The sequence below is a fragment of the Ornithodoros turicata genome, unplaced genomic scaffold, assembly GCF_037126465.1.
Source record: "Ornithodoros turicata isolate Travis unplaced genomic scaffold, ASM3712646v1 ctg00000864.1, whole genome shotgun sequence".
Classification (NCBI taxonomy): Eukaryota; Metazoa; Arthropoda; class Arachnida; order Ixodida; family Argasidae; genus Ornithodoros; species Ornithodoros turicata.
The window spans coordinates 780,518-802,608 of record NW_026999408.1 but is presented as its reverse complement, the minus strand read 5'-3'; the positions used below and the strand labels follow the sequence as shown (position 1 = coordinate 802,608).

The following is a 22,091-nucleotide window of genomic DNA, read 5'->3' as shown; positions in this document are numbered from 1 at the left end:
AGTTCGGACGTTCATTTTTTCGATATTGGTAGGGTAGACATGCTTTCGTGTCAGAAAGCGGACGGGTTTTACGATGGATTGCTTTTGAAGCTTGTACAGTTCTTTAACGAACCGTGAGGATATACAGCCGTCTTCACCAAAATCTTTCGTAATCATCTGCGATCTGACGTTCTTTATGACGTGACTCTGATCAAAAGCTAGGTAGAGTTTTCGATGGTCGTCCAGAGGGTGTGGTATACAATATGTTGCTTGACCACCACAAAGAATGTCATTTGCAGCGACGTTTACCTTATGATTATCAGACACCAGTCGCACGACCTCGTACCCACAATCTTCCACTTTTTTTATTACGTGTGTAATTGTCTCTGCCAGTTGTGTACCACTACTCCCATGAGTGAAAAAATATCCGACTGGTATTTTAAATTTTGTGGATAGCCCACACAGGAGAAAGCAAAGAAGGGAGTTGGCAAGTTCGCAGTCGTTAGCGTGCAGATGCTGTAGCTCAGAGCTCATGTCCACGTCACCCAAAAATGTGTCACGCTGCTTGTTGTACTCGAGCTTTGCTTTAATGCGCATTTCATCGACGATAAGACTGCAGATCCTGGACTGAGGAGCGGTGAGAGCCTGCGCCTCTGCTTCAAGCCGACTCTGTACTAACGGGCTCACACCGACATCCCCACATGTTGACCCGGTGTACCTTTGCAGCGTCGACGTGGACGGCATTTTGAAGATTTCCTCTCTGATATAATCGTAGCTCTTTGCCGACAAGTTTCGTAATATAATGCTGTAACGTACTGTCGTTTCTGACCAGGTTGGACGTTCCTTCTTAAAGTTTGTAATTTGATCGAGGAGCAGCGTTGCACGAACATTGTTTTCCTCGAAGCCCTTCACAACGTCCAGAAAGGAACTGACGTGGCAGTCCTCTTTCAGTTTTCTCAACTCAGATTTGTACTTGTCCACGGTTTGTTCAAGGCGTCGCATGCGTGCCTTGAGCCTGGCTTCCTTTTCGTGCCATTTTTTCCTTTCAACGTACAACGTGGACGTGCAGTGAAAAGATGTCTGTGTTCGGTAAGCCCTCATTGCTCGCGCTGGGAGAGAAGTCACAAGTTCTGCATCTTCGGCAGCGAAGGACGTCAAGCTGAGGCTTTCCGTACGGTTGCCTTCCTGCTTATTTCCCACTACACCTCCAGTCGTTACGACGGCAGCGAGTGGAGTATCGTCAGCCGTTTCCTCTACTGCTACTCCTTGTTCCTCATCGTTTTCACTCTGCTCTATACCTGTCTCAACGTTTTGCGAGGACACGTTGGGTCTCACATGCCGCGCTTCTGTTACCGACGGAACAAGTTTCCGTTTTCTGGTTCCGCTCTCAGAACGAGGAACAGGTTACATATTCGCGGTATAGCCAGGGAAAATGCTGGGGACGGCACCATTTTTCAGCTTACGTATTTTGATATTTTCTTTGTAATCACTCGCAAGGAAGTGCTTGCTGCACACAACGGAATAGTTCGAAGTAGTGTTCGGTTCCCAATCTTTCCTCGCTATCACTTTCGACCACTCCTCTCGTAACGCGAGATCCGCAGGCACCTCGTGAAACGATACCCCCGGCTCCTTTTTCTTTGTCCCAGAAGTACAAAATGGCACAAGGCAGTACGGCATTTTTCGAAAAGTCCGAAACCGCGCTTATCACAATCAGACGAGAGCGCATAGCAGACGACAAAGGATATAGGGAAGTGGCACCCTCTACGCGCCCTCCGCGGGAAAGGGAAGCGACACGGCGCATCTGCGTTTGGGCAGGCATTCTGTAATAGAGGAGGCGCTGCCTTAACACAACAAACATCTCCTTCCCTATTGAAAAAAAGCGACATCAGGTCTGATGTGATTTGGGGCACTGTCTTGATGCTAACACCAGCTGATGTTATAATCAGAGCCGCTCTGATGCTGATGTTAGGATGTTAAGATGTTAGGATAAAGGCAGTGTCCCAAATCACATCAGACCTGATTGTAACATCACAGCTGCTCTGACGATGATGTTAACATCAGAGCTGTCCGGGCTGGTGTTAACATGATGCCAACATCACAGCTGTCTTTATGCTGATGTTGAAAAGAGATTCGTGATTTTTTGTCGCATTTAGGTAAATAACAGCTCTAGCTGGCGAAGAGTAATATGAAACTGCGCCACCTTTCGCTGCCCGTAACTGCTGAGAGCAAACCCCAGTCACGGGGAGCTCAGCGTCGTGCAGTTTCGTTTCTCCTCTTCGCACCACTAGTTTCTTTCAGCTACTTCGAGATTGCCCCTTTTCTCACGCGCCGCTTTGACTAGACGCCAGTTCCAAAATGCCTCCTAAGTAAGACCTGAAGTATTCAGCAAGAGCCTGGTGATGCTGCAAGTAGTCAATGGAGCTGCGTCCAGTCAAAGACCGCGACACAATGGCCCAGTGCATCTATTGCAAGTGTGAGATTTATGAGAGGTTGTCAGACATATAGCAGCTAGGTTGCAAAAAGACGAGACTGCATCGGAACCTTTTGCAAGCAATAAACAAACCACATTCGGTGCTTCCGATGACGAAACAAGAAAAAGCTCTGCAAAAGATGTTGAAGGTTCCGAATTTCATTTACTTTCTCTCCTCCATATCCACTCAGACTCATTTCGTTATGTCCTCTCTTGGTCATCTTAAACGCCCAAACGCTGAAACATCCTGGTAGGCCTGTCACCGCATTGTTTCATAACGTGCAACGAACAAAAAGACAACATTTAATCACATGTTGAGGCGATGATGACAGCAGAAATGTACACGGGTCCTCTAGATCCCGCACTTTATATTACAACCCGGAAGCTGATGTCACTGCAGCCGGTTGTATACAAGTCGAGACGTCAGCTCCGAGCCAAATAGTGTCTGGGAACGGGGCCAAACTTTCGCTGTTTCATGACGTCGTGTTCCGAAGTCTGTAGGTCAGGATGTCGCCCAGTTAGGGTGGGTTCACACGAGGGACGCATCCCCGGGATAAGTCCGCGGCGCGCGGTGACGTCACGTGGACGGAGGAGTCCTTGTCCCCGCCGAGCATTCACACGGGACGAGGGATGGGAGCGGATAAGTCCGTCTCCAACTACACTTATCAGGCTGCGTGAATGAGTTCTCACTTTTCTGCACTGTGGTTGAACAGGAAAGAAATGAAACTTTGTACGTTGAGGTACATTGCACCTGCAGCATTCCACAATGCAGGGAACTACTGCACTAGCGAAATAAAAAAGAAACTGCCGTCGTCGATGACAACGGATATTTCGCAGTCGACGCCTTTGCCTAGGAACTGTGTTGCTTTGACGCGGAGTCATAAAATGTCCTCTTCGTTGAAAACAAGCATGTCTTCTTCGTCTCTAACTTACTCTGTGAACTGGGCCTTGTGACAGTGCTAACAGTGCTGTGACAGTATGTAGCGCTCCTGCAAGGTTCGTAGAGTAAGGTTTGTCGACGATTCTCACTCCCTTGCTGAACATGCACGAATAACCGCACCCCATTTCTGGTGGTGATGCGTGTAGTACAGGACGCAAAACTGATAACACAACAAGAGTTCCATTTTATTCAAACATAGGTGCGCTCTGGAAACAACCGCGTAACACGGAGGAGCTAAGGCGAGCCTACAGTTCGCTACAGGTCGCTGTGGAAGATGATGCGCACCGTGATTACTAGTGGATGAAAAAGAAGGACTATACTATAAACAGTGGAAGAATCAATTGAAAAATATACTACATCTCGAACGTCACGCATGCTGTCCAGCCTGCTAAGGGATGAGGACTAATGTCTGATATTTAGAGTAGTGTGAAGATTAATATCCCAAGCGAAGCCTTTCGTTCACGCTTGCGTTCTAAGCAGATCATGTAACCTATTGGACGAAAGATCAGACCAAGAAGGAAAAGAAAAACAATATATGTGTTCTTCCGCTTCAAGAAAACATATTTGAGAGTTACATGACACTTCATTCAGATTATTTCAGAGTATGGTATCGTGGCAAGTAAGAGAGGTAGCTTAGGCTCATGTCGTTGGAAACAGCTTGCACTTCTCGTCAGGATTCATAGCTGTATTCCGTCGGCAGCCGAAAGCTTCAGAAAATTCCTTGAGGTGTTTTAAGGGCTCGTTGCACCGGAATTCGGGGTGAGCTTCTTTAGGCAGGCCGCACAGAATATAACATGTGGTCACGAAAAAAACCTCGGCAGACGTTAAGTCAGGCAAACTACGCAGTCGAACGTCGTCAGCAGGACCCACAGAGTTCCGGTACGCCTCCCAGGTTACGCGTACCGCACCTGCTGGATGAAGCACCTGCTCACTGAAGTTGCCGTCAGCAGAGGTGTTCATGATACAGTCTCTACTTTCGTTAAGCGACCAATAGTAATGGGACATTCCCAAAGCAGCCGAGCCGATCAAGGACCCCAAAGCACCATACTTGACCGCTTTGATGACGTGAAGGTCGTAAAGTGGCATCATCATAGCGTAGGGCGGCAGCAGGTATGTACCTTCGAGATCGTTGTAAAGATTATACGTTAGATGTCTTTCGAGTAACCTGGGCATGAAATGCGTGCTGATCAATTTCCAAAATGTGTGGAGGCCCCGAATAACTTCCTCCCAGTTTTGGAAGATGTAAGGACCCATATCGGCGATCTTGGAAAATGCGCCGCTGAAGTTGAAGTGTTCAAATCGGTCTTGGTACGTCGTGAGTGAACCAAGCTTCTTCCGGAAGACGGAATCCGTGTAAGGTGAACCTGGTGTCATCTTTCCGTATATCTTAGGAAAAGCAACGCGGCCAATGTCGTCGATAATGTTACGTACGTCCTTTATCGACTCCGCTAGTACGTTCCCCTTCAAGAAATTGGCGTAGACAGGCCATCCCAGCATGTGTTCTGTAGTCACGAAGCAGTAGTCGCGGTTTGTTATATCCGTCAAGCTTCCCGGCTGAAATGGCTCGAAGTCGCCGACATATGCACTAAGGACTTGTCGATCGATGAAAGTGGCGCACTGTTGTATCATGATCCAACCTACTTCGTAGTGCAGGTACTTTTCATCGATAATTTTCAAAAGCCCGCTGAACGCGCGGATGTAATCACTGTCCCCGTCGCTGATGTTCACTGGGGCATTTGCGGAAAGGCCAAGTTCTCGTGTCGCAAGTTTTAACCAGCGCTCGTAAGGAATCTCGGCCGTTAAGTTTGCCAGGTCGCTCAGGTTCTTCGGAAGGCTTTTGACGGCTGCCTTGGTGTAATTTGTTAGATTGCCAAGTATCGAATCTTCAACTTCCACGAATTCAGAATATGGAAGGAATTTTTGTTCTGACATGTAGATACCTTTGGTCGCATTTTGAAATGTCTCGTAGTAAGTCTTGTAGTCATACGTTCCCGGGTTTTTAATTAATGTTGCTCTACGTTGGTATTTACTAGCTAACATAGCGCCTCCGGATATGACCAAGCTGCCTTCGTTCTTGTCGATGTTCAGAAGGTTCTTGATCCTGAGAGACTTGTAAAATCGAACTAGTGATCTGAGGACGTCCGGTTTCTCAGAAATAACGGGCCAATGCACGTCGCTTGTGTGAAGTATTTGCCTTAAACCCAACATGTCTCCACGTTCGTCATCTGCAGCTCTCCTGCACGCCTGGAAGAAGGCTGCCGCCTTCTGGTCGGGACTCTGGTCGTAGCGAGGGACATTTTCCTGAAGGCCTTCAGCTAGCAACTCCAAAAAGTTATCCACATGGTTCTGGTACACAGACTTGGACTGCCCTTTGTTCCAACCGTCGCAGACATATGCGTAGAAGTTGTTGCACGGGTCCGTTTCTTGGCTGATGGTCTTACGGAGCATGTTTTCGAGTGCGCTGCAAGCTTGCGAATCGCAGAGTGAGTAGTGGACGCTTTTCCGGACGGTACCGCCACCAATGATGAAATAGATGGCAACCCCGAGCAACAGAAGGAAGATGATAGAAATGCCGACACCAATGATTTTCTTTCGTGAAAACGATGGAGGGTGATCTGTTGGATGAGCTGGTGGTGTTAATGTTTGCAGAGCCCTGAGAGCAAATTGGACGATTTTCATTGGCTGCTGCTTTGAATTTGGACTCGTTGGAGTCACTGCCTGTTATGTTGAAAGAGAGAAGACAGTAAGAAATATCAATAAACCTTCAGTTTCTATCACTGAGCTTTACAGTTTGATCATTGCAATGAACGCCACTATGGGCACACTTGTAAAGGCTCAGAATAAACAACACTGATTGTGTCCGGTTAGTAGCAGGGATCATTAATGTGGTGGAAGCAGGGATTTGCCCAGTATTTTGACCCCAGAGCCGTGTTGGAATTCAAGTAGGAAGGGATGTCATCTGTTTACTGCCCTACGTATTCATAACATTTATGAAGTGTTAGGGGCGTGTGCTTGTGTGTCTAGGGGCCGGGACATCTTGGAAAATATCCGTGTGGGAGGGGTGACATGTTCACGTCCGTCAGTACACTACAAAAACCACATAGCACGGTGCAGGCCAACCACTGCCCTTCTGTTTTTAACCAATCAGGGGACAGAACCATGTCATTCGAGATGGTGATTGGTTAAGAGCGTGCTATGTTGCCATCATCTGGTGTTGTTCTGAAATGGATCACGCGCTCTTCTTTCCTTCCGATTTTCTACCCGTAAATCCGCTTTTCCACATAATATCGCTCGATTTTAACGTATGTTACCGTTACTGAAAAGAAACAGCAATTTTTGAAAAAAGGCACAGAACCCGAAAACTCGAACCCGAAGACTTTATATGTGCAGGGTGTTTCACAAGTGATAAAAAAATCGTATTAAAATATCTACTTGTCTGAGCGTTGTGGGGCCAACGGTATTTATCTCGGAGGAGATTTTTCCATTACCTCTGAGCGCGTTTATCAAATGCAGTTCACGAGAACTTGAATTTTGATCTTCGAAATTTGCCAAGACCACCACACGATTTTTATATTTTTTATTTTTTTGACCAATAGAAAGCGCATGCCGCATTAACCGAACGGGTTTACTACTCTTTTAGTGAAAGCGTTTGGAAGGCAAATGTTGCATAGAAGTGAAAGAAAGTCACATACTGAAATAAAAATGTAAAAATTATAAAGTTCTGTGTACTAGAACTTTTTTATATGCATTTCAACAACCCCGTCTGATGCACTTCTAGCGCAGAAGAAACACAAGAATGCTAAGCCTAACGGATTCAGAACTTGCCATCTTGCAAAAGGTACGGTTGTTGAATTGGACTAATCTACTCTGTACTGAGGATAGTCCAGGTTAGGTTTTTACAGATTGGGGATCTGGGGGGGAGGGGGAGGGGCGTCCCCCCCAGGCGTCCACTAGGTGGTGCAGGCACCGGTTAGATCAAAAGGTCCTTAATAAAAATGGCGAATCGCTTTCAAGCAACGGGCGATAAAATTTAATTATTATACGTTCCACACAATATACGAGGGTCATTCCTGTTTAATTTCGTTCCTAATTAGTACCACTTTTACGTAAATGATTTTTGTTTTTATATATATATTTTTTTTAAAAAGCCAGTGGTCTGGATACGGAACTACACCGTCTCATGAGCGCAGGAGAAACACGAGAATGCTAAGCCTAACGGATTCGAAACTTGCCAATCTTGCAAAAGGTAGGGTTGTTGAATTGGACTAATCTAAACAGCATTGAGGATAGTCCAGGTTAGGTTTTTATAGATTGGGGATCTGGGGGGGGGAGGAGTCACCCCCATGCGTGCACTAGGCGGTGCAGGCACCAGAGGCGGAGAGTTTCATTTTCCCGGAGGGGGCAAGGGCGCACCGCGAAGTAAGTACTCTGGCGGAGGGGGGGGGGCGATATGTGTAGCAGCAGCGTCATAATCATCACCAGCACCGCCATCGGTTACGCGCAGCACTGCGCGTGACCCGAGCTTTCGTTTTCGGTTCATCGCCATTAACCGTCATTAAACCCATCAACCTCAGTAGAGCCTGGTCGCCTCATTTCTCGCTCTACAACTGGTGACCCGGACGTGATGTCTTAGCGTTCCACCATCATGAACGGTGACCAGCATTCCACCAGCTCTTCGCCTCCCAGCCGGCCACCGCCACTTCCACCGCTTGAGGCTTCTGTGGCACCGCTCCGCCTGCCGCCTTTCTCCATCTCCGACCCTCAGCTGTGGTTCGCGCAGGCGGAGGTTCTCTTCGACGGACGCCGCGTCACTTCTCAAGCCTCAAGGTTTGGCTACGCCATTGCAAACCTTCCTCCCGAAGCTGCGGCGGAAGTCCGCGACCTAATCATCCGCCCTCACCCCGAATTACCCTACGACACCCTAAGGGACGAGTTAATTCGCCGCACGTCTGCTTCGGAGGAGCGGCGATTGCAGCAGCTTCTGAACAGGGAAGAGCTCGGCGATCGACGGCCCACACAGTTACTACGCCGCATGCGCGACCTCGCGGGCAACCCTACCACGGACGACTCACTACTACGCGAGCTCTTCCTACAACGTTTGCCCCACAACGTACGCATGATCCTGGCCGCCGGCGAAAATTCCCGCCTGGATGACTTGGCGAAGATGGCGGACCGTATTATGGATTTTGCGGGCCTTCCATCTCCAGGAGCCGTTGCCGCCCTGGCCCCCCGCACCTCCCCTCCACCGGTGGACGTGGCAATCAATGCCATCAGCACGTCGCTCCAGCAACTCCAGACTACGGTGGCGGCCCTGGTGAACCAGGTGGACGCCATTCCCCCGCAGCGACCACGTTCCCCTCGGCGCCCGTTTTGCCGTCGCTGCTCGCCATCCCGTCAACGGTCTCCTTCGCCCTCTCAGCACCACTCCTGCTGGTATCATCGAAAATTCGGCGATGCCGCAAGGAACTGCCAGGCCCCTTGCTCGTGGCCGGGAAACGCTCCCCCCAACCATTAACGGCTGGCATGGCTGGGGGCGACAACAGCCGGCTCTTCCGGATCACGGACCGCGTGTCCGGCTGTCGCTTCCTGGTGGATCCCGGGGCTGACGTGAGCGTCGTTCCACCAACCCCCGCAGAAAAACGACACCGACAACCAGACTTGGCTTTGCAGGCCGTCAACAAGTCGACCATCTCAACTTACGGTCAACGCTCCGTCACCCTTGACCTCGGCCTGCGCAGAGTATTTCGTTGGGTTTTTACCATCGCCGACCTCCCCTTCGCAATCCTTGGCGCCGACTTCCTCCACCATTTCGACCTTCTTGTGGATATTAGACGCCAGCGCCTCGTCGACAACACTACTTCTTTGCACGTTTATGGAGCTCCAGCGCATATAGCCGCCATTAGTCCCACCATACGGCTACCGTTGCCCACTGCTTTCGCCGACATTGTCACGGAGTTCCCCGCTGTCCTGCGCCAATCGCACGCCTCTTGCCCACCTCGCCACAGCGTCACTCACCACATCGTGACACGGGGCCCCCCTGTCTTCGCTCGCCCCAGACGGCTGGCTCCAGAGCGCCTCGTCATTGCCAAGAGGGAATTTGAGCACATGCTCGAACTGGGGATCATTCGGCCTTCCTCCAGCCCGTGGTCTTCCGCTCTCCACATGGTGCCCAAAGCAACACCTGGTGATTGGCGCCCATGTGGGGACTACCGTGCACTCAACATCGTCACGGTACCGGACAGATACCCGCTTCCCCATATTCAGGACTTCACCGCGAATCTTGACGGAGCGACCATCTTCTCCAAGATAGACCTCATCAAAGCCTATCACCAAATTCCCGTCCATCCCCCTGACATCCCGAAGACTGCTATAACCACCCCTTTTGGCCTCTTTGAATACGTGCGGATGCCCTTTGGCCTGCGTAATGCTGCGCAGACATTCCAACGATTCATCAACGAAGTGCTCCGCGGCCTGGACTTCGCATTCGCATACATGGATGACATCCTCGTCGCAAGTCCATCTCCGGAGGCTCATCGCGCCCATCTGCGCGCCCTGTTCTCGCGCCTGGAGGACTACGGAGTCTCCATCAATGCCGCGAAGTGCGAGTTTGGCGTTACCACCCTTACCTTCCTGGGACACACCATCACCCCGCAAGGCATCCGGCCACTCGCATCCAAGGTCCAGGCCATCCGAGACTTTCCTGCCCCCACTTCTCGCAAAGGACTTCGTTCATTCCTCGGCCTCGTGACTTTCTACCGACGTTTTGTGCCTCGCTGTGCTGCCTTGCTCCAGCCTCTCTACGCAGCTCTCGGCGCTGACCATCCGAAAGAGGCCCGTGCTGCCACTCTGGAGTGGACACCGGCAGCAGAACGCGCGTTCGAAGAGGTCAAGCAGGCCCTGGCAGATGCTGTGCTGCTCCACCATCCTCGTCCTGACGCCGAGACAGCGTTGTTCGTCGACGCCTCCACTGCTGCTGTCGGCGCAGTCTTGCAGCAGCGTCAGGATGGCCACTGGAAACCTCTCGGTTTCTTTTCCCAACGTCTCTCGCCAGCCGAAACACGCTACAGCACCTTCGGGCGTGAGCTCCTCGCCGCCTACCTGGCATGCAGACACTACCGCCATTTTCTCGAGGGCCGCCCGTTTGTGCTGTACACCGACCACAAGCCTCTCATGTTCGCCCTGCGATCGGCCTCCCTCAACCACTCGCCTCGTGAAACCCGCCACATGTGCTACCTCTTGGAGTTCACGACCGATGTGCGACACGTCGCAGGCGACGTCAATGCCGCTGCCGACGCACTCTCGCGGCCGGACGTCAATGCTCTCCATCCGCCCCCCGCGGTCGATTTGGACGGCATCGCCCAGGCGCAACAGGCTGATCAAGAGCTCGCCGCCCTTCGTTCATCCCCCGCCTCATCCACCACTTTTCGGGAGATCTCGCTCCCCGGTTCGACGGCAAGTCTATGGTGCGACACCTCTACTGGTACCCCGCGCCCTTTCGTCCCCCTGGCCTTCCGCCGGCCTGTTTTCAACGCCCTCCACTCGCTGTCCCACCCTGGCGTGCGCGGCACGCAAAAGATCGTCGCAGAGCGCTACATATGGCCTCGCATGAATGCCGATGTCCGTGACTGGGCGCGGGCCTGCCTAGCCTGCCAGCGGTCCAAAATCTACCGCCACACCATCTCTCCTCCATCGCGGTTCCTTCCGCCAGATGCACGTTTCGACCAGGTCCACATCGACTTGGTCGGCCCGCTTCCTCTGGCCAAAGGCTACCGCTACCTGCTCTCGTGCATCGACCGCTTTACCCGCTGGCCGGAGGTAACGCCGATTCCTGACATCACGGCAGAGACGGTGGCCCACGCATTCCTCTTCTCCTGGGTTTCCCGATTCGGCGTCCCGTCCACTGTAACCACGGACAGAGGACGCCAGTTTGAATCGTCCCTCTTCCGTCACCTGTGCAGCGCCCTCGGAACCCATCACATCCGAACCACGGCCTACCATCCGGCTGCCAACGGCCTGGTCGAGCGCCTTCATCGGCAGCTCAAGGCGTCCCTCCGCGCCACTGACCACGGCGACACAACCTGGCCCGAGCGTCTACCCTTCGTCCTGCTTGGCCTTCGCGCCGCGATCCGCCAGGATGACTGCAGCGCGGCCCACATGGTCTACGGCTGCCCGCTCCGCCTTCCCGGAGCATTCTTCAGCCCATCGGCCCCGCTCGTGCACGACCCTTCCTCCTACATCGACCGTCTCCGCCAGCTCTTCCGGGACCTCAAGCCCACGCCTACCCGCTCCGCTCCCGCAACACGCGTGTTCGTGAGCCCCGACCTTAATCAAGCCACCCACGTCTTCGTCCGCCGGGACTCTGTGCGCTCCAGCTTGCAGCCTCCCTATGACGGCCCCTACAGGGTCATCTCGCGAGCCGCGAAGTTTTTCCGCCTCGATCTTCCACGGGGACCTGACACTGTGGCCATCGACAGGCTTAAGCCCGCATTCCTGGAGTCTGCACCTCTGGTATCGCCCGACCCGCCCTCCCTACGTCCGTGCTCAGCTCCTGTCTCCAGCATTCCTTCCCCTCCACGTCGGGTGCATTGGGCGCCGCAGCTCGCACACTACGAGCCGCCCGCCGCCTCGGGTCCGGCTCCTGCACTCCTTGGCCTCGGCGCCCGACCTTTACGCCAACCTCGGCCCTCCTCGCCAGCCTTGTCATCCGCCACGGGGGGGGGAGCCCTGTAGCAGCAGCGTCATAATCATCACCAGCACCGCCATCGGTTACGCGCAGCACTGCGCGTGACCCGAGCTTTCGTTTTCGGTTCATCGCCATTAACCGTCATTAAACCAATCAACCTCAGTAGAGCCTGGTCGCCTCATTTCTCGCTCTACATACGTTTATTAAGAAAAAAAAAAAGAAAGGAAAGGTAAGCCAGATGGATGTCGGCTTGTTATTCAAAAAAAAAGTGAAAGGGTGAAGTAAAAGAGGCAAAGAAAATAAGAAAAGAAAAGAAAAAGAGAAATGAAGAACACAAAACTAAAGCTGAAGAATCACACTCTGGCGGGATCCTATGATGTATACAGAACTGGTATAGAAATAAGAGGAAGGAAGAACAGAAAAAACAAAAGAAAAGAAAAAACAGAGAACGTAAACCGTGAACATGTGCACAACTGAAGGCATTACGGCTTTGAAAACTGAGTGCAAAAAGAACAAAATGTATTGAATCCTCGGTGTTTCACCCGAAATGCGCGCAATATAATGAATATGGTCAACGAAAAGGAGCAGCGGGAGTTGAACCCGCTCCCAACGAATATGCGTTCCGAAGATCCTACTGTTACACCTCACTGGCAGCTGCTAGTACCTTTTCGACTGCTTCGTTTCATTGATCTGATTGCTTTGGGCGAAATTCAGGCTATCTGTTTCCTCTCATCCTCTATGTCATCGGCTATGTCATCCTGTGTGTTTCTTCGCCTCACCTTCTACTGTGATAATGAGTATGGTGGGCTGATACATATTTTAAAAATTGCAATATGCTTTTTTGGGTTGGTGCCTCTTCGCTCTTTTGACCCGGGCGCGCCGAGACCCAAAGGTTGGTGTCAGTCTCTTAGAGGGACTTCCCGGGGGAGGCGGTGCCCCCCCCCTAGTTCATGGTCCGGAGGGGCAAGGGCCCCCGCGCCCCCCCGCAGTCGGCGCCTATGGCAGGCACCGGTTAGATCGAAAAGGTCCTTTGTAAAAATGGCGGATCGCTTTCAAGCAACGGGCGATAAAGTATAATTTTTATACGTTTCACGCAATATACGAGGGTCATTCCTGTTTAATTTCGTTCCTAATTAGTTCTACTTTTACGTAAAAGAGTTCGATTTCTGTTTTTATTGCTCTTTAAAAAGCCAGTGGTCCGGATACGGAACTACATTCGCCTACCCGTTCTATTATAATATACATTCACTGTTATACAATGGCAATAGCCGGAAAAAGCTTGCAAAAACTGTCGTTTAGAGGCGCGGCTGCCGGCTACATTACCGGCTGTACAATACGTGTGGAAACGAGCGTGTTCTTCGCCACATTCGTTAGACGGCCCCACTGCAAATACAAACCGGCAACACAGCCGAGGCAGGCTACAGACATAGAAGACACAAACGCATCCAAGCTTCCAACGTCTAAGAATCAATGGCGTGGTGTGTGCAGCATTCTTGACCGGAAATTAGGAGGCCCTAGGTTCGGATACTTGCGTCAGTATGTTTCTTCTGATTCGAATTATGGCAACTGCACTTCGACATATTCATGCTATTTGTAGTACTTACGGCCATAACTGTTTGATGCAGGGTACCGCGTGTTGCTTCAAAGTAGTCAATATGGACGGATAGCAATAGCAAGGTGATGCCGAGTGAAGTGAGTCAATTCTGGCTTCGTACTGAACGGCTGAGCACGCGCAGTGGTACAGTGACCGCACTGACCTCGAGACTAGAAACACGCGCTTGTACTTTTCTTCTAATTACCGCCCGATTTCATTGTCTATATTCCCGTCGCGTCCCGTCTAGAATACTAGAACACACCGTTTTCCCATGGATCTTTCCTCACCTTGACTGTAATAATTTCTTTCATAGTAATCAACACGGCTTTCGCAAGGGCTACTCTTGTGGTACACAATTATCCTGTTTTATTCGTGCCATACAGTGTAACTTGAACAATAACGTACGCACTGACGCCATTTTTTTTTTCGTAAAGTTGTCTTCACTGAATCTTCGTCATCTTGTACATAAGTGGTTCAAAGACTATATGCACAGCCGTTCACAGGTGACACCTGTTGGTCAATGATTCCCTCTCGTCTCCACTTCCTGTCCTATAGCGTACCGCAAGGGTCAGTACTCGGTCCTCTTCTCTTTTTTTTATTCTTCTTAAAAATCTCCCGACTTCCATATCTTCAAGCATCCGTCTGTTCGCAGACGACTGTGTACTCTACCGTAGTATATTCTCTCACCGATCAGCTCACCCTTCAACACGACCTAGATTATATCTCCTCATGGTGTTCTAACTGGAAGCTTCCCCTCAACATATCGAAGTGTGCTCCAGCTTCTTTCACACGTCCAAAGCAGCCATATAAGACTCATTACATTTTAAACAACTCTACTCTACTATCCCGGAGTGCAACTCCTACAAATACCTCGGGGTTAATCTTGTTCGTACTCTGAGCTGCACGAACCATGTTAATACAATCGCTAAAGGACTGCTAAAAACAAATAACGACGACACGGGACGGACGCAAAGCACTGCACCTTCGTTGAAAGTGCAGTACGTCCGTTCGGCGTCGTCCTTATTTGTTTTTAGCACTATTTTAGCGATTTTCTTATGCGTGACCAACAGGCCCAAATTGGCACTTTATTGAACCATGTTAAATCAGTTTTAAGTGACACAAATCGTAACTTGAGATTCATACGCCGCAACCACAAGCATGCGCACCATCTGGGAAAAAACTTGCCTATGCAACACTGATACGCCCTAAACTAGAGTACGCTTGTAGCGTATGGGACCCTCATCTTGCCACGCTTAATATCCTGCTTGACTCATTATGGAAACGTGCTGCTCGATTCATCTCTAGCATTTATTCTTATCCTTCTAGTATCTCTTCAATAAAACTACCTCTTCAGCAATTAACCACCTTAGAGAATTACGTCGCCGAGCAGAGAGAACGGCTCGCCGAACTGGGCAACCTCCTTACATTGTAGTGTACCGCCGGATGAAAGCCAAAGTAACACGAGAACTTAAAGCGAGACTCTGCACCGAAAACGTGTCGAGGTAACGGTGCGACGCCAATCCGTACCGTATGATATTTCAGTGCATAGAATTTCCCATTCCCAAGTGGCACAGGAAATTTGAAAAGGAAGATTTTGCTTTGAGTGATTAGGCGCTCCTCCACGGAGAAGCAGTCAAGCAATACTGGGCTTCACCTCATGTACGGGGGTCCTCGTGTACGGTTTCCGTAGGCTTTGCATTTACCGCTGGCACATGTTTTAGAACGAAACCGAGGAAGCAGATGACTGGTCATGATGGCCATATGGTCATCCATGTGTCACAAAGGAGTTACAAAGCGCGTGCGCGTTTTTACCATCCTGGTGACAGCACCTCATTAGTCATTTCCAATCTCCCTTGCGGATAAGCGCCATCCCGCTCCAGGGGCAACAACAACAAGCGGTGGCCCACACGAGACTACCGGTGACATCACGCATGGTACAGGGTGGTGGGAGAGGGAACCTTCGGAAGTTTCGTTTTCGTTTTGAGCATCCCAACTCTTTTGGCAACTAACGAATTCCCGACTGCCAAACCAACTTCATTTCTCATTTCGGAAGAATGTACCAAACGTATTTACACAGGCATTATAATAGTTTCGGATTGCCCCGGAGTCTCCCTGTAAGAAAGAAGACCGGAACCGTTGGCGTAAGTTTTGTCAACACCTTTCACCGTTTGACCCGGCCTCAAAGATCTCGAGGACTATTCAAGCTCTGAAGGATGCGCCCCCTCAAAAGAATCCTCTTGTGGCGTTGGCTATCGTTAAGGATGTGGACAAAATCACGCTAGCGACAAATTTCTCCGTCGCCCTAACGACACCGGCGGCTGCCTCGACGACTGGGGTACACAGCAGTTCTGTCCAGAGCTTGACGACAGAAATTCACCAAGACTGGCCCTGTCCACAGGAGGTTATGGACCACGACTTTACTCTAATCGATGACTCTAATCGATTTACTCTAGTGGATGAAAGAGGGAGCGGAGAGATGATGGTGGTAGAGGAGAGAGAGAGGATGTGCTAACTCTTTTGGTCTGGGATCACGGAAAACACGCGAGCATCCCTCAGTAGTTTTCATTGGGATGCTCCCTGTACCACGGTAACCGCCAGGATTATTTGCGAAGTTACTCGAAAGAACAGCACTGGAGATGTCAAAGTAAAGCGGGAGAGAGAGAGCAACACACCTAAATCCCTAATAGTATCCCGAGAAAGATTAACCTCTTGCAACAGATCTTGTGTGAACACCTTTTTTTGCTACGTGTGTACGGTATAAACAGTGCGCCTTTCTTTCATCTGGGAAAGTAAAGGCTCAGAACACACGTCAGGAAAACAGTAAGAGAGCGCAGGCGGAAACTGTTCCTCGATATCCGAAACCGATGACTTTTTTTCTTGGCTCACATACCATTGTTGTGACACCCGTAACCATAGCAGTGAACCCTCAGGTGGGCAACATTAATCCACAGACCCGACCACTGTGGCATCGCTCATGAACCCAGTTGTTTTCTGACGTAGAGCAACGAATTATCAACAATATTAGTAATTAGTCCTACTCTTGTACTTCCACTGCATTCGGTACATTTTGACAAACCCGTTTCGTTTTGCAGTTAACACCGTACGTCCGAAACCCTAACCGCCCTAACGTTCAAGGGTGGGAGCGGAGCGGCCGTGCTTAGCTCTACTCTACCGCTAGGGGGGCGTCCCGATCGCTCTCCGCAAAGTATACGCAGCATCTGTAGGGGCGCCACCTGTAATGCCCCTACCGGGAGAGGTGCGCATTCCTTCCGGGAATCGTAGTAGACGATTATGTGTGTGTCACTGCAATGCTGACCGTAGCAACTGCTCACAGTGCGCGCGTTAAGTGGAAAGTTTATTTGCAGAAACATCAGTGTAGTCCTTCAACCTGACAGAAGAGTGGAACGGCACTTGGCGTATACGACGGAAATGCTATATTAACAAAGCAGGGGGGCATGTATTTGGCAATGCAGACACCCGATATGGGCAGAAAGAAAAACATCCGGTTGACTTGGCAAGCTTCGGAGATATATTGGGAGAATCCAATGCCACACGAATTATATTTAATAAAAGCGTTAAAAAACTACTGCAAAATCTCGCCCAAGATAAATTGCGTGGACCCCATGTTGTTCAGAGTGCATATGAGGCAGTGGACATTTAGAATTTGCCGAACCCTTACCAGCTTACGAGACCTGCCCGCACGGCCCACTTGAGAACGCCTCTGTCTTTTTAAGTCCCCCTTCCTTCGCACCCACTAACTTCTGGACGCTTTTCGTTTGGAGCAGATAGAAGGCGAATTCGAGGACCAGCACGACGGTGTCCTCCCCAATTCAACTTCGCCGCTATTTTATTTTAACGAAGGATACTTCGTGGATTACGTGGCTGCTCCTGCATGCATCGGGGTTCTAGGCCTCGTCTCCGATGCGGCCTCTATTACTAGAGTTGTAGCTGAAACTCAGATCAATGTAAGTTATTCCTTCCTGCACTATATAATATCTACACACAAAACACATCTTTTTGAGGTTGGTAGTGTCTTGGGCATGAAAAAGCTGCTATTCTCTACTGAATCGTCCTTGCTCCAGTTGACTTCCACATCGTTGTGATGTAAGCGCGACCTTCCACTGCTATGGAGGCGCTCCAAAGCGCCCCGCCCTCCATGCGTGGAGGGTTAAAGCGGGTTGTTGCACGCATTCGTAGTTTCGCTATTTGTCAGTGGGCTAGCCGTTGAGTACATTGCGTGCGGCAGTGGATAGCATGGTTCACACTACTGCGTTTCGTTGCGTGCGTACGCCAGCGAGCGTTGGTTGCCGTGACAACAGACGTGTGCGAGACCTTCCGCAGCAGAAATTCTGCTGCCGAACGCAAGGAGCTCGAACTGAACTTTTCCCCGATGCACGCACCGACCCTCAAGGAGGGAACCAATCGCCGCGTTCCGCGCATGCGTGTTGAGGCGCTTCTCCTCTGTGCGAGACGAATTCGAAAATGGCCGCTGTAAACATGGAGGGCATGGAGTGCGCAAAAAAAAGATACAGCATTCATTACATTTGCTTCGAACTGGCAGCAGCTTCTCTCATGCGACACTCAAACGTGGGCATAAATCTTTCTCCCATAAGGCTTCCGCCACTTGCGCTGTATGTGAACACTCTAAACGCAGTAGTGTCGACCAAGCTGAATTGAAGTCGGAAATAAAGTAGGGTACGTCGCCATTGGGTTGCGTTACACAGTTCGTGAACTGAAGGAATTGACGCATTGAACTGGGAAACTGAGCATTTAGTGGAGTAGATTTTACGACGGCGCTTGGAGTTCTTTCCGTCCTTTTTGTGGAATACTGGAAATGACGTTTCATTGGGTCAAAATTCCGTGGGTCAAAACCATGTTGATGTATATATGCCACCTGTATCAGAAGTCCAATTAAGTGAAATTAAGATTTGGAACGAAAATGTAGTGGCAATCGGGTGAATGTGGAAAATTTCAGACAAGAACGGTTTAGCACAAGTGATAAAAAGACAAACTTCTGTTTATCAGCGTACAGGGTATCATGCAGTGAACTACATTTCGTCAGGTACCTCCAGGAATTATGTCTTATGTCTTGGTGTTTGGCAAGCAACAAACGTACGCCAAACACGGGGTCGCGGGGAATTTGTTCTTTTGTGAAGCCAGTTTTGGATATGTTCACTTTCAGGCATACGTAATTCCTCGGGCACGGGTCTTGGAAGCAATGAGCATTTTCACCCGCCCGCCCAGCTTCCTCTACCACATTTGGCACCACATTGCCAGGGTCGTCGCTTCACTTGTTCTACAGACGGACACAAAGTATCAGGTAGGTGTCATGAAGGGGGTCGAAGTAGTTGAGCGCAGGGTCCATTAGACTAACTAGTTAGACTAAGTAGACTAAAATGCGAGACATAAACGTCACAGCTAGACATCTAATGTAACAGGCGGCTACAATGATTACAATGATGCATTATCGTACGCGCTTTTCGTGCGTGTCGAGAGCGTACATGAACGTGTTGTGAAGGCTTGCACCTAGCAGCATGCTGAAGAGCACTCTTCTTCTTTTCTTTCCGTGCCAGCGCTTTATCGGGAAAATTACTTTTATAGTGAGGTACCCATTTGAGGTAATTTAAATGCTGTCCATCGGGGCACGTCCGCTGACGCAGACTACGTCGTCGTGATGTAATTACCCGTGTCACAATCTGTGATGTTATTACACCATCCATCAATGCCGACAGCATTCTGTGCGACCTCAAAGCGGCCTAAATTGTCTTGCAAGAGCAACACAGTGCGTGAAAACGACACTTCCGGTACTTACGGCACGAGAAAGGAAAGATATCCTCCTCCTAGCTAACGTTCCTTATCGCTAACTATTATTGCTACTACTTGTCTCTACAGGATCGGGCAAATGTTGCCAGTAATAGCTACTTCAGCTTGCTTGCATTGTTTGTCGTTTTTATTGTCGTTATTATTTTTACCTTTCGTCCGTGACATTTTGGTCGTATTTACCCTAACCAGCCTTTTCAGTCATCAAATATATTAGCTGTTAGTTTTCCTCTTTACTGCGTTCCCTTATTTTACCGTCTGTTAGAAGAATAAGAAAAACGGGAAGAGGAAAAACTTTGTTGTTACGCCGATCCGTTTTTGCTTTTTGCTTTAGTGCTCCCCAAACGTAACTCGAGTGCCATACTGCACTTCGTTGGGGATCCCGGGGGTGAGGGTATTTATGCCCCTGTGTTTTAGCATTCCGCAACACTTAGTGGCACTGGCGCATTATGATCTCAGTTGTCGCTGCGCCATTAAACTCACAATCAAACTTAGTGGCACTAAAACTTCATAGACTCCAACTCAACTGCTGAAGCATATGACATTCAAGCATTGAAACTCCTCAACCATTACGTATGTGCGGAATTGGAATTGCTGAAGACTGTCCACTACGATGATGACTGTTCTACTATGTTCTACAAGGAAAGTGTCACCGGTTCATTTGGCTGTTCCAGGCTGAAGCTTGACAGTGACTCAGCTCGTCGTCTTATGGCCATGACGTAATGGGCCTTGAATTGGAGAAACCATCGCTGATAATTGAACGTCGCTTTAGCATTTCGATCCTTGGTTCTTAATAGATACAACGTGCTCACCCACTTTTTGTGATTTTTTTGCTGCATTAGAAACCTGAAGGATAGAGTAAACAAATCATCCATCATCCAAGCCATCAGGGACAACGTACACGTAAAATGGATATAAGGACTGTCAATGCTGAATGGATACATTGCCAATTCAACGGAACTTTACTAACCTGCATTATACGCCTCTACTGTAGACCTGGCCACTGGAGAAGATAAGCCGCCGCCTGGAATCTTTCCTCCTTCCCGATTTGTCAGAGTGCAACCGGTTCCAGTTGACGTCCGATATCCAAGAAGCGGTCCTGGTACAGGGCATCGCACTCGACACAGAGACCCAAGACCTATACACTGCCCCCGTGTGCTTGCCATCGAAACCCATGAGACTTGTATTTCCGGTATGGAAAAATTGCGTTGCCGAACGTGCAAAGCGTAGCTGTAGGATTTGTGTAATCTGTGACCGTGCTTATCTGTGCACACCTGTCTGACGACGTGTTGTTGTGTCTCTGTGGCGCCGTTGTACATAAGAATCGTGCTTTCTTTTCGCGTACCACAGCAGACAAGAGAGACAAGGGTACGAAACGTGCTCCTATTGGTCGCAGAGGATACCTACAAGGTTCCCCTGGAGTATGATTGGCTTCAGAAGAAGTCTGGGGATGAGGACCGCGAAGCGGAGTATAATGAGCGCTTCTGGGGCCGTGTAAGTACAGCGTACTTTTTCGCTCATTGATGAAGTAAGGGCTGGACGAGTGACTGACTTCCTTGAACGACACTGTGCAGGAGAGAGGATTCGACCACGAGGGCTCACTGAAGCAGTACAGCGTGGAACCTTCCAGCCTATAATACGAATAAATACGTTCAGTGTTTGGCACATTGTAGACCATTGCCTTCGACTTGGCCGGTGCATTGTCCATCATTCATTCTAGGAGGAATGTTTTTGAACTTCGGATTACTCCGTAATCTAGCAGTGTCAGGCAGAGAAAAGGCACTGCATTTTACAGTCCTTGCTCTGTCTCATACACGTATCATGTACTAGCTCCCTCTGCTGGAGCCAGACTTGTACGTATTTGGAGTATTGTATTTAAAATACTGTATTTTAAATACAATTTGCGGTATTTTGGTACTCTACTCAATACTTTTTGCTTTGTGTATTTGCACTCTGTTTAAAATACATTTTATGGTATTTTCTACTCAATACTCTAATTACATATTTTGGATCTCCCTCTCAAACTTTCTGTGTCTCGTCTTTCCAGTATCTTGTTTATTCAGTGGAAATTTTCCGAGTCCCTCGGACTTGACCTGGACAGTGGCCCTTCTTGGAGGTCTCCATTTAGAGATCTTGCCTCGTGTGTCGTAATCCTTGGCCAGTGAAGGTTCTATTATGTGTGCCCTGACGCGGTGAAGCCGAATTCTGACCTCGCCGAGCAGTGACCTGCTAGAAGTTCGCTTTGTTCTGGGTCACATACTCAGTGGAGTTATGTGGTATCTCTTTGTCATCTTTTTGGGACTTGTGTTTAGATTACTCCAATCACACAGCGGCGGCCTGTGTAGTGCGATGGGTTTTAGTGATTCATGTCACCTAGCGGCGACTTGCCGCATTGACCAGTGACCGGTGACTTTTTCCGTTCAAGGATAAATAGTGTCTTAATTGTATTTCAAATACTTTTTGAAGTATCTTGTACTCTGTCTTAATTACTTTAATTTTCATGTATTTATACTCTACCTTAATTACATTCTAACGTTAGTATTATCTTCTTCAATACATTTTTGAGTATATTGTACATGTCTGGCTGGAGCACAGACAGAGGGAG

At 49.5% G+C, this 22,091-nt stretch overlaps 2 protein-coding genes across 2 annotated transcripts; one reads left to right on the top strand and one right to left on the bottom strand.

Annotated features, from left to right (window-relative positions):
• Positions 1 to 4,028: 4,028 nt before the first annotated feature.
• LOC135375447 (neprilysin-1-like) lies at positions 4,029 to 5,837 on the bottom strand. The gene has a single exon (XM_064608141.1). The coding sequence runs from the start codon at positions 5,835 to 5,837 to the stop codon at positions 4,029 to 4,031; it is 1,809 nt and encodes a 602-aa protein (XP_064464211.1).
• Positions 5,838 to 7,185: 1,348 nt separating this feature from the next.
• LOC135375446 (uncharacterized) lies at positions 7,186 to 21,123 on the top strand. Its single transcript, XM_064608140.1, has 7 exons — positions 7,186 to 7,227; positions 15,852 to 16,151; positions 17,452 to 17,631; positions 18,849 to 18,986; positions 20,481 to 20,678; positions 20,837 to 20,980; positions 21,061 to 21,123. The coding sequence occupies exons 1-7, from the start codon at positions 7,186 to 7,188 to the stop codon at positions 21,121 to 21,123; spliced, it is 1,065 nt and encodes a 354-aa protein (XP_064464210.1).
• Positions 21,124 to 22,091: the final 968 nt, after the last annotated feature.